Raw genomic sequence first — 15893 nt, 5'->3', positions numbered from 1 at the left:
AGAGCTGTGTACATAGTACCTGCACCAACACTTCTGCCCTTCAGGTTGACATCTTATATAAATGGGCCATATTTGTTTTTGTTTAGATTTATGGTGCCAAGTATGGAACTCAGGGCCTCATGCACATGAGGCAAGTGGTCTTGCTGCTAAACCATGCCCCCAGCCCCTCACTGGAGAAGCCTGGGCAGGTGCTCTACCACTGAGCCATACTCCCAGTCCCTCACTGGGAGATTCTAGGCAGGTGCTCTACCACTGAAACACACACCCCCAAGCCCTCATTGGGGGCTTGACGCCCTAAGCCTTTCACTGAGGATTCTACCGCTCATACATTCTACCACCGAGCCATGCTCTCTGGGGACTTCTAGGCAGATGCTCTACCATTGAACCATGCTCCCAGCCCACTGGAAGACTACTGGATCTAGGATGGACAACAGACTTCTATACTTTAATCTGATTCTAACTTCCTTGGGTGATTTTTTTCCTTCCCCAGAACCCTGTTGAGTGACGTTTAGTGTCCTACCATCTTGGTCTCCTTTGGTCTATGATATTTCTCATGGTTTCCTGCCTTTGATAGTCTTGGAATTGTCCTCCGTGTGGTCACTCTCTGCACATGGCTCCTGACTTTGGGTCTGTCTGAGGTTTTTACTCATTTAAACTGCAGCTCTGGATATGGGTGGAAGACCATGGAGGGAAAGTGTCCTTAGGGGTTTGAGGGTGTTTGATTGTTTGTTTTGGTCTTGCCAGGTTGGCCTTGATCACAGGCATGTATCCCCACATCTGGCAGCTTCCCAAGGTATTTTGTCATAGCGGTTTTAGTTTTTCTCATCCACTCATACAGTATTAAGTACTGAGCAGTTGATGAGGTGGGGAGGTGTTTAGAGGGTGCAGTTTCCATTTTCCAAGGTAAATTCTGGAGTCTGATGAGGGAGGGTGGTGGCTGGGCAGTACTGTGAATGAATCAACTCTACCCAACTATACCTAAACACTGCTAAGATAGTGCTATAGGCTGGATGGTGCCTCCCTAATTCCTGTGTGGCCTCCCTAAGCATCCTTGTGGAAGGATTTGCAGATCAGGCATTTGAGGGTGGTTGGGTTGGTGAGATGTGAGGGTGGAGCACAGGACTAATTAATTAGTGCCCTTAATAGAGACCAAAGGGCTGGTGGCAGACGAACTGTAGCACATCTGTCCTGGTGAGCCCTATCCCTCTTCTCCCCAAACCTGTTCAAATCCTAAAGCTACCGCAGAGACCCCACAATAGCCCCATTAAATACACGCTCAGTTCATAATGCCACCCACAACCACGTCTCCCATCCATGTGCCTCCAAGCTCTGGTCAGACAGGAAGCAGAGGGTGATGAGGGTGACGAGGATACGTGCTGGGGTTCTTCACCTTCCTCACGTAGGAGACGGCGTCTTCCTCAGTGTAGACCTCTGCACTCACACCACCCCGCCGGCAGCGTGCCTTTACCACAGGGTTTGGAGGTATTGGTGATATGTCCTCATCATGGGAGTCAGACTGAGAGTTTGATTTCTGCTGGGCCAGGATCTGCCTGTTTTCCTCCTGTGAGAAGAAAGGAGAGTGAGACACAGACTGTCATCTGAGCACAGGTGGTGCAAGCCTGCCATCCCGGCTACTCAGGGGGCTGAGGAAGGAGGATCACAAATTCAACGTCAGCCTAGGCTGCAGAGTGAGAGACTGTGTCAAAATGAAACATCTAAGAGGGTTGGGACATGGTTCAGTGATAGAGCACCTGCCCAGAATTCCCCAGGGAGGGGCTAGGGACATGGATCAGTGGTAGAGCACTTGCTGCTCTTGCAGAAGACCTGGAGTTCAGTTCCCAGAACCTACATTGTGACTAACAACCATCCATAGCTGCAGTTCCAGGAGATTCTATGCCCTCTTCTTGTCTCCATGGGCATCAGTCACACGTGGTACACTTACATACATGCAGGCAAAACACTCATACACATAAAATAATCAAGCAAAATCCCCAAAGCTGTGCTGTGGACATAGTTTAGTGGCAGACCACTTGGTTCGCATGGAACAGGCCCTGTACCCAATATTACCCAAGAAAAAGAAGAGAAAAGAAAAGAAAGCAACTGTCAGAGCAGAGCCTAGCCTGAGAGTGCTATGAATAGGGACAGGAGCTCCAGGATGAGGCAAGTGACTCAGCTCAGTCCACAGCTCCTGGTCACCAACACCCCCAGAGGACCCTCCTCCATCAGGTTTATTGGTGGCTCCCTCTTACAAAGACCTTCACTTCTGGGCCAGCTACATGCTGAGCCCCTCTCCCCACCATCCCTCCAGACAACGGCCCCTCCCCTCTGAGGCCCCGAGCGTCTCCACATTATCTTCCTCCCACTGGGCAACTCTGCCAGTCACCATGCTCGCCCCAGACCTTCTTCCCTTCACTTACCTATTGAGCAATGCTTATTTCTAAACCTATTTCAGGGTGCCCAGTGCCGACTTTCAGATTCTGAGGCCACTGCTGAGCATCTAAGGCCTCATGACAGCCTCTACCCACCCTGTATCCTGGACCTCAGCCCACGCTCAACAGAACGAATCTGTGGAGCCTGTCTCTACTCTAACCACAGGGCTACTTATGGCTCTTGCCCCAGGGCCTTTGCACTTGGTGTTCTGATGACCCCAGCCTTACCATTCTGAGGTCTATGTCCCACCACTTACTTAAGCTGCAGTGTCCTCCTACCAGAAGACAAAACAGTACCAACCTCTTCAAATTCATGTCCACTTCAAACTGTGAATGGAAGCTCAATGGAAACTAGGTTTCTCCAAATTTGAGCAAGGATGGAATGAAACGCAAGATTGTAGGAGATAAGAACAGACCCCAGATGGACAGGGCTGTGTTTATAAAAGCCAGGGAAGGAGATATCGAGACACAGAGGAAGTCATGGAAAGATGGAGGCTACAAGAAAAGTTGTGCCATGGGCCACTAAAGCTGGAAGAGGCAAGAAGGACCCTCCCCAGAGCAGGCAGCCACCAATTCCATCCCTGCTCACAATCCTCCCCTCACCCTCCTGAGTCCTCCCAGCTCTGTGGACAGCCCTGCCCAGAGCCCTCCCAGCACCTCAGATGGCCCCCATCCCAGCATCCACAATCCTGCTCAGCCTAGAGTAGTTTTCCTGGCACAACAGGATGGAAGCACAGGCTTCCCTCTCCTCAAAGAGAACCAGTGACCCTGCAACCTTCAGTGTCAACTCCAGTCTGACAATGGAAAATTCTAGAAATACACAGTTTATAAGTTCTTTACTTTGAGGCTTTTTGTTGTTGTTGCTGCTGCTGTTGCTGCTGCTGCTATTGTTACATTGTTGGCAATGGAATCCAGGGCTTCACACCTGCTAAGTAAGCTCCCTGTCACTGAGCCACACCCCAGCCCCTCACTGGGGGATTCTGGGCAGGTGTTCTAGCACTGAACCACACCCCCAGTCCCTACGGGGGGCGGGGTGTCTAGGCAGGTGTTTCTAGTATGATCCATGCCCCCAACCCTGTGTTTTTTATTTTGAACTGGCAATCCTCCTGCCTCAGCCTCAGGAATAACTAGGGTTACAGGCTTCTCATTCTCCTCCTTTCAACCCCCACATTCACTTCAGCTCTGGGGACACCCCCAACCCCAGCCCTTCCTATACCATCAGTGTGATGGAGTCCTGTACTGTGCTGGAAGCTCAAAGGTCCTCCCTGATGAGTGAAGAGATGGGAGGGGCTCAGGTGGACTCTCTGCCTCCCCCCAGTGCCTTCTAATGACCCCAGAGGGAGCCCACCCAGGCAGAGGCTGAGTCCCTGACTCCAAGACGCCTATCTGCAGGTAGAGTATGGGCTTAGAAGATGACCACAGTACCAGGCCAAGACTGGGCATCTTGCTGTGAATGTGAATCTCAAGTTAGGATTTTAAAACAACAACAAAAATGGTCCTTTCAAACATGAAGACATCTGACCCACTTCAAGTCATCCACCCGTATGAAAACCCAGCAGGTGAGATCACATCGCCCACAAAAGAAAAGCAAAGAGGCCAGTGTGAGACCTCACATGCCCTGGCTTCCTACTGGCTCTGAGGTTTATGGGACCAGGGCCGTCCCATAGGCCTTTGAAAACTGAGGACTGGATCTGGGGATGTGGCTCAGTTGGTAGTGTGCTTGCCCAGCATGCAGAAGACCCTGGGTTCCATCCCCAGCACTGCATAAACTGGATGTGGTGGCACATGCCTGTAATCCCAGCACTCAGGTACAGGAGCAGGAATCAGGAGTTCAAGGCCAGCCTCAGTCATACAAGGAACTAGGCGCTGGCCTGGGATAAATGTGGTCCTGGCAGAGGGGGATGAAGAGAGGGAAGGAAGGGAGGGAGGAAGGGAGGGAGCGAGGGAGGAAGAACAAGCAGAGCTCTGGGCTAGAAAATTCCTAACTGCCAGCTGACCTTAGTCCTGAGGGGTGGGAGTTGGGGACATAGGACAGACATGAGCAGGTACCTGCACAAATGAGGGCGGGTGTCAGCAAGGTCCACCAACACTGTCCCAAACTCCCATTCCTTATCTTTCAAACATGTGACATGTGTCAGGCTGGGGCCACTCCCACCTCCAACAAGCTACCTGCTGCTCTAAGCAAAGGACCAGCACGGCCTGGAGACCAGCCCTGTCATCCATCACGGTACCTTGGCACAGTGACTGGCTGCATCTCATTGCCCACATCTACAGATCCTGAACACCCAGCCAGGAAACCACAAAGGACGTGATAGTTCAATGCAGTTCTACGCAGTTGTTTAAAAATATCTTTTACAGATTTTCCAGCAAGGAGGTGGTAGGCAGGTGGGTGATGGGCCCCTCCTCCCTCCAGACACTCCACTCCAACGATAGTAACATTAAATATGCACATATATAAACCGACACTGCCAGGAGAGAATGGGAGAGATGGTACCAAGAATTTCAAAAGATTCCTGGAAAACGGACAGCCAACTTGGGTGTGGGATCTTGGGCATACGTGCCATTCCTCAGTTTCAGGAAAGGAGTGTAGTGCACAGAGGAACCCCAGGAATCCACCAGAGCTCACAGCAGATCCCAGGTGAGGACGGTCAAAGGTCAACCAAAAACAAAAGCCTGGGCCAGGGGCCCTGTGCCAAACCAGTTCCACATGGCTGCCTGGCTTAGCTTTGGTTATGGAAATTTTCAAGAAAGCACAAAAACAGAATATGACTCACCTAACTCACCTAACACCCAAGCCCAGATCTATCAATGATCAAAGCAGACCCAGTCCGTCCCTCATAGTCTCTCTCTCCTCTCTCTCTCTCTCTCTCTCTCTCTCTCTCTCTCTCTCTCACACACACACACACACACACACACGCACACACACACACTCAGGCCTCCACAGGTCTGAAGCAAATCTTAAATGTCAAATAATTCAATTGCAAATATATCAGGATTTGTCACTAATAGATGACTCTTAGAAAACAACCACGGGGGCTCAGGTCCACCTCAGGAAGTAACTCTTCCCTCTGCACTGCAAAACCAAAATGAACGGACAAGGCACTTACAATACCCACTAACGTCCTAAAAATAGTGCTGGCAAGATGGCTCATCAGGCCAGAAGGCTCATCCGATCATCAAGGCTTGCAGCCAAGTCTGATGACTGAGTCCAATCCCTGGGACCCACATGGTAGAAGGCAAGAACTCACTCCTACAAGTTGTCTTCTGACCTCCACTGGTGCCATGACATGCACACACAAAGACAAATAAATAAATGCATTTTTTTTAATTCCTAAAGATTATTTATTCCAAGAGCTGGAGGGATGACTCAATGTTTTAGAGCACGTACTGGTCTCACAGAGGAGCGGGGTTCTGTTCCTAGCACCCAGTTCATAATTGCCTGGAACTCTTAACTCCAGGGAATCCAACACCCTCTCCCGGCTTCCACAGGCACCTGCAGGCACACGGTGCACATAAACTCATGCAAGGTCACACACACATAAATATACAAGGTTGTTATTTATTTCCTATGATCATCAAACATCCAGCCAGTGTTGAGACTCTTCTGTCTCCATTTGTAAGGTGGGTTTTTATTTATTGTTTGTTTGGGGATTTTTAAAAGTCAAAAAATTAATACTATTACCAATTCTTAGTTGTAAACAGATGAAGTGACATTGAAGACAATACTCAATACAAAAACAAAGACCAAGATAAACAAAACATTGTTTTATTTATTAAACAATGGAATTATATTAGAGGAAATAAGAACGCAGGCTGAGGAGAGAGCTCAGAAGGCAAGAGCACTTGTTGCTCAAGCACGAGATCATGAATTTGAACCCACAGCACCCACATAAAAAGCTGGGTGTGGCCACACACACAACCTGTAACCTCAGCGCCGAGGTTGGGGAGGAGGGGGTTGTGGACACAGGAGAATGGCTTGCTGGCTGCCAGCCTGGCTCCAGGCTCAGTGAGAGACCCTGTCTAAGGGACTAAGGCAGGCAGTGATAGAGCAGGACACTGACGTCCTCCTCTGGCCACTGCACACACACATGCACAGGTGCACATACAAACAAGAAAGAAAGAAAAGGAAATGGGAATAGTTCAAGAAGAGCAGAGATCCAAAATGTGCTCAGAAGGATGTGAAATGATTCTTTACCCAAATAAAGACACAGAGTACTATGAAAACGGGTGTTCCTGCCCGTGAGATGGCTCAGGGAGCACAGGTGCCTGCCACACAAGCCTGACAATTCTAGTTCAATTCCTGGAACCCACAGTGGAAAGAAAGAACCCACATCAAAAAGTTGTCCGCAGGGCTGGAGAGATGGTTTAGAGGTTAAGAGCACTAGCTGTTCTTGCAGAAGACCCGGGTTCGAATCCCAGCCCCCACATGGCAGCTAACAACTGTCCATAAATCCAGTTCCAGGGGATCGACAGCCTCTTCTGTCCTCCACGGGCATTGCATGACACAGGTGCACTTACTTACATGCAAGCAATACATGCATATACATAAAATAAAAATAATAAAATAAAATACTTTCTTATAAAGGTGTCCTCTGACCTCCACATGCCACACCATGGTACCCACGTGTGTACACAAACAGAACAACAATAATAGGGCTGGAGCGATGGCCCCGTGGTTAAGAGCACTACCTGCTCTTGCAGAGGACCTAGGTTTGGTTCCCAGCACCCACACAAGACCTAACAACTATCTATAACTCCAGTTCTGGGGGATCTGCCACCCTCTTCTGGCCTCCCTGGGCACTGCACAACACGGGTGCACTCGTATACACACAGGCAAAACACTCATACACATAAGATGAAAATTAAAAATTTTTAAAGATTTATATATTTATGTGTGCATGCGTGGGTGGGTGTGTGAGTCTACGTGCATGTGTGCGAGGGTGCACGTTTGTACATGCATGCAGAGGCCAGAAGAGTGTGTCAGAGTCCTCTGTCACTGGCAGGGTGTCTCCTTGAACATCATATGTTCTTGGGGCTTGAGTTTTCTCAGCTGGAGTTATAGATATGTATGGGTCACTTGGTTTGTCACGAGTGCTGGGATTCAAACTCCAGTCCTCAGGATTGTGCTATAAGTGCTCTTAACCACTGAGCCATCTCTCCAGCCCCCTTAAATGTTTTTAAAGAATTATCATTTTGAAAAATAACCTGAAATATAAAACTGCAACCAAGTTCATTTTCTTTTTAAAGATTTATTTTTATTTTATGTGTAAGAGTGTTTTGCATGTATGTAAGTGTATCACACACCCGCAGTACCCATGGCCAGAAGAGGGTGTTGGGGCCTCTGAAACTGGAGCTACAGATGGTTGTTAGCCCCTATGTGCTGGGAACAGAACCTGGGTCCTCTGGAAGAGCAGCTAGTGCTCTTAACTACTGAGTAATATCTCCAGCCCCCAATTTCCTTTTATTACTTTATATCTAGATTTTTATTATAGCTCTGCAAAAAAAAAAAGTGGGGGAGGAGGAGAAAGAAAATGAATAGGAAAAAAGTGTGGAAAGGAGAAAGGAAGACCCTACATGTATAAAAGAATCCCAAAACTTTCATGCATGTTCACATGTGTGTGTGTGTTCATATGTGTGGGTGTGCATGCATATGGAGCACAGAGGACAGCCCAGGGACCCGCCCATCTCCACCTCCCCAGCTGGGATTACAGGTGTGTGCCACACCACACCTGGCTTTCTCCCAGTGGGTTCTGGGGGTTGGAACTCAGGTCCTCATGCTTGTGTGGCAAATGCTTTACCAGCTGAACTGTCTCCATAGCTGCAAGTGCTAAGGGGCTGAGTCTGGGGTAGCATTTCTTCAGCCTAGCTGTGTTGCTACAGGGCTGACACAATACAAATAAATGGTAAGAAGCAGGCACATCATGAGGAAAATAAAACCACTTGAGAGTGTGCAGACATAACTAACACTGAAGTAAATAGTGTATCCCAGAAATGATGCCTCTGCCACCCTGCACCCAAAAGCCAGACTCCATGAGAAAGGATGTTTATCAAGAAAGGCAGAGGTTTCAACTCCAAGGACACCCAGCAATACAATGTCCAGGGAACAGTACTTCCATGCCTCACTGAGCGCCTAGCTCTAGGTCCCCCAGGGACCAAAAATCATGTGTTATTCCAGGGTCCTTGTCTCCGCCCTATATAGGAAGATGGAGATGGATTTTAGCCAGCCAACTCAATGATGGAGGTGCAGATCGAAAAACCCGGTCATGGGCTTGAGAGGCAGCTCATTAGAGGGGAACTGCATTCAGCTGCCAGCACCCATATGGAAGCCCACAACCCTCTGTAACTCCAATTCCGGAGGGATCTGATGCCCTCTTTTGGCCTCAACAGGCATATAACATGCACACGGTATATATAACATGCACATGGTATATACTTACATACATGCAGGCAAAACACTCATGCATATCAAATAAATAAATTGGAGATGGAGGACCCAGATTCAGTTCCCAGAACCCACATGGCAGCTCACAGCTGTCAGTAACTACAGTTCCAAGGGATCTGACGCCCTCTTCCAACTCCTGTGGGCATTGAATGCATGTGGTACAGTTGCACACATGCAAGCAAATAATAATAAATCTTTTTTAAAAAAATATAGCCAGAACTGGGCCTGGTGGAGCACACTTGTCATCCCAACATTGGGGAGACTGAGGCAGAAAATCTTGAGTTTGAGACTAGCCTGGGGTCCACAGAAAGACACTTTTTCCAGAAACAAATAATGGGGCCAGGAATGTAGCTTGGTAGGTGAAGTGCTTACCTACCATACACAAGGCCCTGGATTAGATCCTCAGAACAGCATAAACTGCTGTGGTGTAATCAAGAGGTGGAGGCAGGAGGACAGGAGCTCAAGTTCATCTCAGATACATAGTGAGTTTGAGGCCAGCCTGGGACATGGAGGACTGTCTTTAAAAAGGAATTGGGAGAGAGGCCAGCAACATGGATCAGTGGGTAAAGACACTTGTCACCGAGACTGACAACCTGGTGGAAAGAGAAAACTGACTTCCGTAAGTTGTCCTCTGACTTCCACATATACTCCTCAGTGTGCAGCGTGCACACACACACACACACACACACACACACACACAGACACACACACACACATCCAATCTATCAATGCCAAAAAAGAAAAGAAAGAAATAGCCAGATGCAGACGGGGACTCACTCCTAGAACAGGTTAAATAGCTCTAGGAAACGCTGGATTGCAGGATACCCCAACACTCCCAGCCCCCACCCGACTCTACCAGAGGGACATCTGAGGGCAGCTAGGGAGCCTCCACCCCATGCCCAGGCCCCAAGCCTTGTGGTTTGAACATGGTCCCCAGCATTACTGGCTGACTCACTGCTACAAGGTCCCTGTCCCATGCCCTACCCACGCGCTGACACACAGATGGCCTGTGTCTACCTCTGGGATCTATCACACACCACACTTGGTGAGCCCACATCCCTCCATCCTTCTCAGAGGGTAGAGCTGCAAAGGGTAGTGTGAGCTTCGCCACCTCACCTGCCTAGGAGCTGGGGCTCCAGAACCCCAGCCAGGCCACATCACACTCTCCTGTTGCCTTGACAACCAGCCACCTCATAATCTCTAAGATTGCTGCTCTCTCGCTTATATCCCTCCAGTGATTATAGCCAATCACCAGAACAAATCAAGTTGATCCTGGAAACATATTGTAGATGTCAGGGTTTTGTCATTGGGGTTTGTGTGTGTGCATGTGTGCATGCCAGTGCACATGTGTGTGCATGTGGAAGCCAGAGGTCAACCTTGGCTGTCATTCTTCAGCCACCATCCACTTTTTTTTAAGATAAGGCTTCCCTGTAGCCCCAGCTGGCCTGGTACTTGCTATGTAGACCAGGCTGGCCTTGTTCTCACAGGAATCCGCCTGTCTCAGCCTCTCAAGTGTTGGAACTAAAGGCGTGCCCTGCACTTTTTTTCCTGGTCTGAAACACTAGGCTGTGCTGGCTGGCCAGAGAGCCAAAGGGCTGCCTGTCTCCACCTCCTTGATGCTAGAAATGCAAGCATACCCAGCATTTTTAAACACATGGGTTCTGAAGATCAAACTCAGGTCCTCACATTAACAAAGAAAGCAAACAGCTATCTCTCCAGCCCTGCCATTGGTTGGGGAGGGCGGGAAGTTTATTGGTTTGGGGGTTTTTGTTTTGAGACAGGGCTTCAAACTGCCTAGGTACCCCAGGTTGGCTTTGAACTCCTGATCCTCCTGTCTCAACCTCATAAATGCTGGGATGACAGGTGTGCATTCCCACACTCAGCCATCTGTGTCCTTAGGAAGCTGTGGGTTAGAGGCCACTGAAACCATCACACACGCATCAGTCGTTTACACCTAGACCAGGACTCCTCACCAGCAACGTCCACTGTCTCCCCAGTGACAGGCTCTGGACCTTCAATTTTAGAAATGATTTAAAATAACAGCTGGGGTCTGCATGACAGCTCAGCCGTGCAAGCCTGGGGACCTGAGTTTGGATCTCCAGCACCCACATAAAAAGTTGAATGTGCTTGTAATCCCAGTGCTGGGGAAGGCAGAGATAGGCAGAGCCCCAGTCTATGTAGCCAGTCAATCTAGACTAATTGTTAAGCTCCAGGTTCAGTGAGAGACTCTGTCTCAAAAAATAAGTGGAGAGCAATAAAGGAAAAACACCTGACAGTGACCTCTGGCTAAACACACATGTGCACACACATGTACATACACACACACACACACACACACACTCACATCACACAAAAAGAATTCCAGCACAATTAACATCTGCTGTGAAGGTTCCCAACATAAAGATAATGTTCCTTTAATATAAAAATGGCAGTCACTAGGCCTGAGCAGCAGTGACCTTCAGCAAAGCCTCCCTCCTCTGCCAGATACATTTGGAGAATCTCACAGGCAAGACTGTTCACTTTGTTAAAAGTGAAGATGCCCCACCTTCCTGGCTCCCCAGGAGCTAGAGCTGGACCTTGTTGATTGTAATCCTGTCAGGAGTCTCCAAGACCCACCCTGTGATCTCATTTAGATTCCTTAGCCGCCCTTTGAAGAGATTCAAAACTCACCAAAGACAAGGACTCTGTCTTGAGAAAGCCACACCCATGCTTTGTGCATGTTGTAAATCCCCATCACCACCACCCTGCACCTCTCTTTCTCTTAACCCTGAGCTTAAAATCTATGTTTAAAAAAAATGTCTCTTAAGGGCTGGAGAGATGGCTCAGTGGTTAGGAGCACTGACTGCTCTTGCAGAGGACCCGGGTTTGGTTCCCAGCACCCACGAACCATCCTTAACTCCAGCTCTCTTCTGACCTCCGCGACATTGCACAGCACGGGTGTATACATGCACATAAAATAAAAATAATAAATAAAATAATTTATCCTTAGTCAACATCTTGTAATTGCCAAAAAACAAAGAGAAAGGAAACAAATTGGGTTTTCAATCAATTTCCTACTATTGACTCTTCAAAAACAGAACTTCTTTCATAAAAAAAATCTTAGAGGCCAGGCCTGGGGGTGCACACCTTTAATCCCAGCACTTGGGAGGCAGAGGCAAGTGGATCTCTGTGAGCTCAAGGCCAGCCTGGTCTACACAGCAAGTTCCAGGCCAGATAAGGCTGTAGAGAAACCCTGTCTCAAAAAGAAAAATGTCTCTTTGAGCAAGCAAGATGATTGAGTGAATAAAGGCATTCGCCACCCAGCCTGAGGACCTGAGCTCGATTCTGGGTCACAGAGGGTGGAAGAAGACAGCCGACTCCCACAAGTTTTCCTCTGCCCTCCGCATATGCAGGAGACTCACCATCGGATTGAAATAATGGCGTATGAGGATGATAGCCATTTTTTTTTAATTTTTATTTATTATTTTTATTTTATGTGTATGTGTGTATTGCCTGCATGTAGGTAAGTGCACCCATGTCGTGCAGTGCCCGGGGAGGACAGAAGAGACTATCAGATCCCCTGGGACTGGAGTTATGGACAGTTGTTAGCTGCCATGTGGGTGCTGGGATTCGAACCCCGGTCTTCTGCAAGAACAGTGTTCTTAACTGCTGAGCCATCTCCCTGGCCCCAGATAGCCATTTTTTAAATGTCTTTTAATAAACTCCGTCTCTACTTCACATTGGGTGGTCCTGAAATGCTTTTCTGCATCAAAGTCAAGGATCCTGTTTTCCCTGAGTCAAGGTCTCAGATTACAGGACTCCTCAGGCTGCCACAGGTGGTAGTGTGGAGCTCTCTCTGTCCCTGCTGCTGCTGACAGATTGTTCTGGAAATTTCATATCAACACAATCATACACATGTAGTCTCCTGGGTGTTGCTTCTTTTCCTCAGCTTCATGTTTCCAAAGCTCGTTCATATTGTAGCCTATTGGTGCTCTGTTCCTCTTTGTGACTGAGTAATATTCCACTGTATGGACGTACCATACTTTGTTTAGCCCTCTGTCCACTGGTGCACATTAGGGTTGTATCTGCCGTTGGCTACTGTGAACAATGCTGCTGCAAGCATTCGAGTGTATCTGGATACCTGTCTTCAGAGCTTGGGGTGCTTTCTCAGAGGTGAAGTTGCTGAGTCATGTGGTAATGAAGGTTCCACTTTTTCATTTCATTTATTTGTGGGGAGGTGGGTATTAATGCCACAATGTGCATGTGGAGGTCATAAGACAATTTGTGGGAGTCAGTAACCTCCTTCTACCATGTGGGGTCCTGGGGATTAAACTCAAGGCGTCAGGCTTAGCGGCAAGCTCCTTTACTTACTGAGCCATCTCACTTACCTGAATGTTCTACTTTTTCTGAGAAACTGCCTGACTCTTTTCCACACCAATGGTGCAGAGGTCAACTGACTTTTTAACAGTGAGACCCAGAGGTAGGACTGGCCAAGGGCAGGGACAGAAGGTCCTGTCTGGACAAATCCTTATGAATCCCACAGAACTGTGCCCAGAGGGACAAACCTGCCTCTTGGAGCCAGTGAACCTGGCCAAGGGAGAAAGGAGACAGGAACATGAGAATTCCCTCCCTTGTATGGGGCTCCAAGCTGTATGCTTGGTGAACACATGCCTCAAAGCCCACCCCAGGGCCATCCCCAGCCAGTGTGGTCCCCTCCTCCTCCCACCCACTTCCAAAGCATCTTATTCAAATGATTGATGGCACTGAGACAGATAAAATGACACAAGTCTTTCTAGGCACTTTTGGCTAAGAGTAGGGACTGTGTTAAATAGTGTTTTTTTTTTTTTAAAAAAAAAAAAAACAGTTCTTATGGGCCAATGTACAGCTCAGTATACAAAGGGGCTTGGCACCAAGCCTGACAGCCTAAGTTCAGTCCCTGAATGGTGGAAGGAAAGAACTGACTCCTGCAAACTGTCCTCTGATCTCCATATGTGCACTGTGGGGAGGTGGGTATGCCACAGTGGGGAGAGGGAGAGGGAGGGAGGGAGGGCACACAGTGTCCTGTGAGATATATATGTGCAGTCGGGAGGTGTGTGTGTGTAACTGGGGGGAGGGGGAGAGAGAGAGAGAGAGGGGGAGAGAGAGAGAGAGAGAGAGAGAGAGAGAGAGAGAGAGAGAGAGAGAGAGAGAGAGAATAAATTACAATACAATTTTAAAAGTTTTAAAAGTTCTTATTAGCAATAGGCCTTTACTGTAAGCACCCTTTTTTCATTTATTTATTTGTTTATTGTTTGTTTGTTTGACACAGCAGGGTCTCATTATGTAATCTGGCTGGAACTTGCTATGTAGACAATGCAGCCTGGAACTCAGAGAGATCCACCTGCTTCTGTCTCCCAAGAGGAATTAAAAGCATGTCCCTAATTTGTAAGGTCCCTTCCAATGTTTACTATTCCTTTCATTAAGCTAAGTGTTGGAGATCAAGGGATCAGGCTCCTTAACTAGTAGCTGACATCTGTCCCTCCTGCACGACTGCCTCAGGCAAAGGACTATCAGACAATGTGTTGGTTTGAATGAGAAATGCCCCACAGGTCCCCAGTTGATGGCGGGGCGCTGAGGTCACGGAATCTGTAAGGTGGTATGAGCTTGCTGGAGGAAGCAGTAAGAGCTCACAGCCTCACCCACCTCCAGTTCTCTCTCCGTTTCATGTTTGGGGTTGAAGATGTGAGCCCTGGGCTTCCTGCTCCAGCCATCCTGCTGCCATCCCACCACCGTGGTCTCCAGCAGCTTTCTCTGGACCTTTTTGCCCGTGCAAGACGATGCGTGCGAGCTGCTTTCTTCACCCAGGCCAGAGGGGCCGCACTTCCCCTGGTCCCTAACAGAGTATGTGAGATTAGGGCAAACATAGCTCATTTGCATAGATTGCTGTGATTGGTCCAAGTGTAGTCCCTGCTTACCAGAGGGATTCTGGTTGCTAAGCAGGCTGGTCGACACCCACCTGCACTGCCTCCTGATGTTGCCGTGATGTATCCAACAAATTATACTGAGTATTGAACTCAGGGCCTCAGGCTTGCTAGGCCAGTGCTCTCCAATGACCTATATGCCCAGCCCTCTTGGCTGCTTTTGATCTTTGTCATGGCCAGAGCAGGCTGAGCTATAAAGGGAAATAATTACAAGAAATTAAAATCTTTTCCACCAAAAGAGATCACAGGAACGTAACCTTTGTGATGCTAACTTGTTTTGCTTTCGTTTTTTATTTTTTTATTTTTTATGTGTATGAATGTTTTGCCCACATGTATGTAAATACACTTGTGTCATGAAATGCTAGTGGAGGCCAGAAGAGGGTATTGGATCCCCTGGAACTGTAGTTACACGTGGTTGTTAGCTGCCACGTGGGTGCTGGGAACTGAACCAGGTCCCCTGCTAGAGCAACCAGTGCTCTTAACTGCTGAGCCATCTCTCCTGCCCCTATTTATTTTAATTTTAGGCGTATGAGTGTTTTGTCTGCATGTATTTAAGTGTACCACGTGTGCAATGCCCGTACAGGTCAGAGGAGGGTGTGGGAACCCCTGGAACTGGAGTTATGGCCAGTTGTTAGCCCCCATGTGAGTGCTAGGAATTGAACCTGAGTCCTCTGGAAGAACAGTCAGTCCTCTTAACTCCTGAACTATTCTCTAGGCCCCTGTGATGCTAATTTATAATCTCTCTCACCTTGCAAAAGGTTTTTTTTTTTTATGCAAATACCCTGCTACATTTCAGGATCTATGGCCCAGAGGGGCTAACCCCTTCTCCTTCCCTTCTTTTCCTCTGCACTGATTCTTTAAAAACTAGCCAAGCACGAGAAAGACTGTGAGGTCGGACCCCAGCCAATGGGGAAAAACACACAATACACTTGCATTACGATAAACACCTATCAAATTTCCTGCTCGCAGCCAAATGAGCCACATATCTTTTGCAAAAGTAAAAGCTGCCTTGCCCAATAACTTTCACCTTACCCACATGTTCTTTGTATGGTATCAGTGGGGGTCCTTGGATCCCAGATTTTT

General features: G+C 48.2%; 1 protein-coding gene across 1 annotated transcript in view; it reads right to left on the bottom strand.

The window, feature by feature from the left end:
- Prkar1b (protein kinase cAMP-dependent type I regulatory subunit beta) overlaps positions 1-15893 on the bottom strand; it is a 141321-nt gene that overhangs the window by 111872 nt on the left and 13556 nt on the right. Inside the window, exon 3 of the mRNA XM_008851448.2 lies at positions 1391-1561. Coding sequence (XP_008849670.1) covers positions 1391-1561 — 171 coding nt within the window. The remainder of the gene's footprint in view (positions 1-1390; positions 1562-15893) is intronic.

Source organism: Nannospalax galili, unplaced genomic scaffold, assembly GCF_000622305.1.
Source record: "Nannospalax galili isolate Female #2095 unplaced genomic scaffold, S.galili_v1.0 scaffold664, whole genome shotgun sequence".
Classification (NCBI taxonomy): Eukaryota; Metazoa; Chordata; class Mammalia; order Rodentia; family Spalacidae; genus Nannospalax; species Nannospalax galili.
Note: the sequence above shows the minus strand (reverse complement) of the source record. Positions and strands in the feature narration are given on the sequence as shown.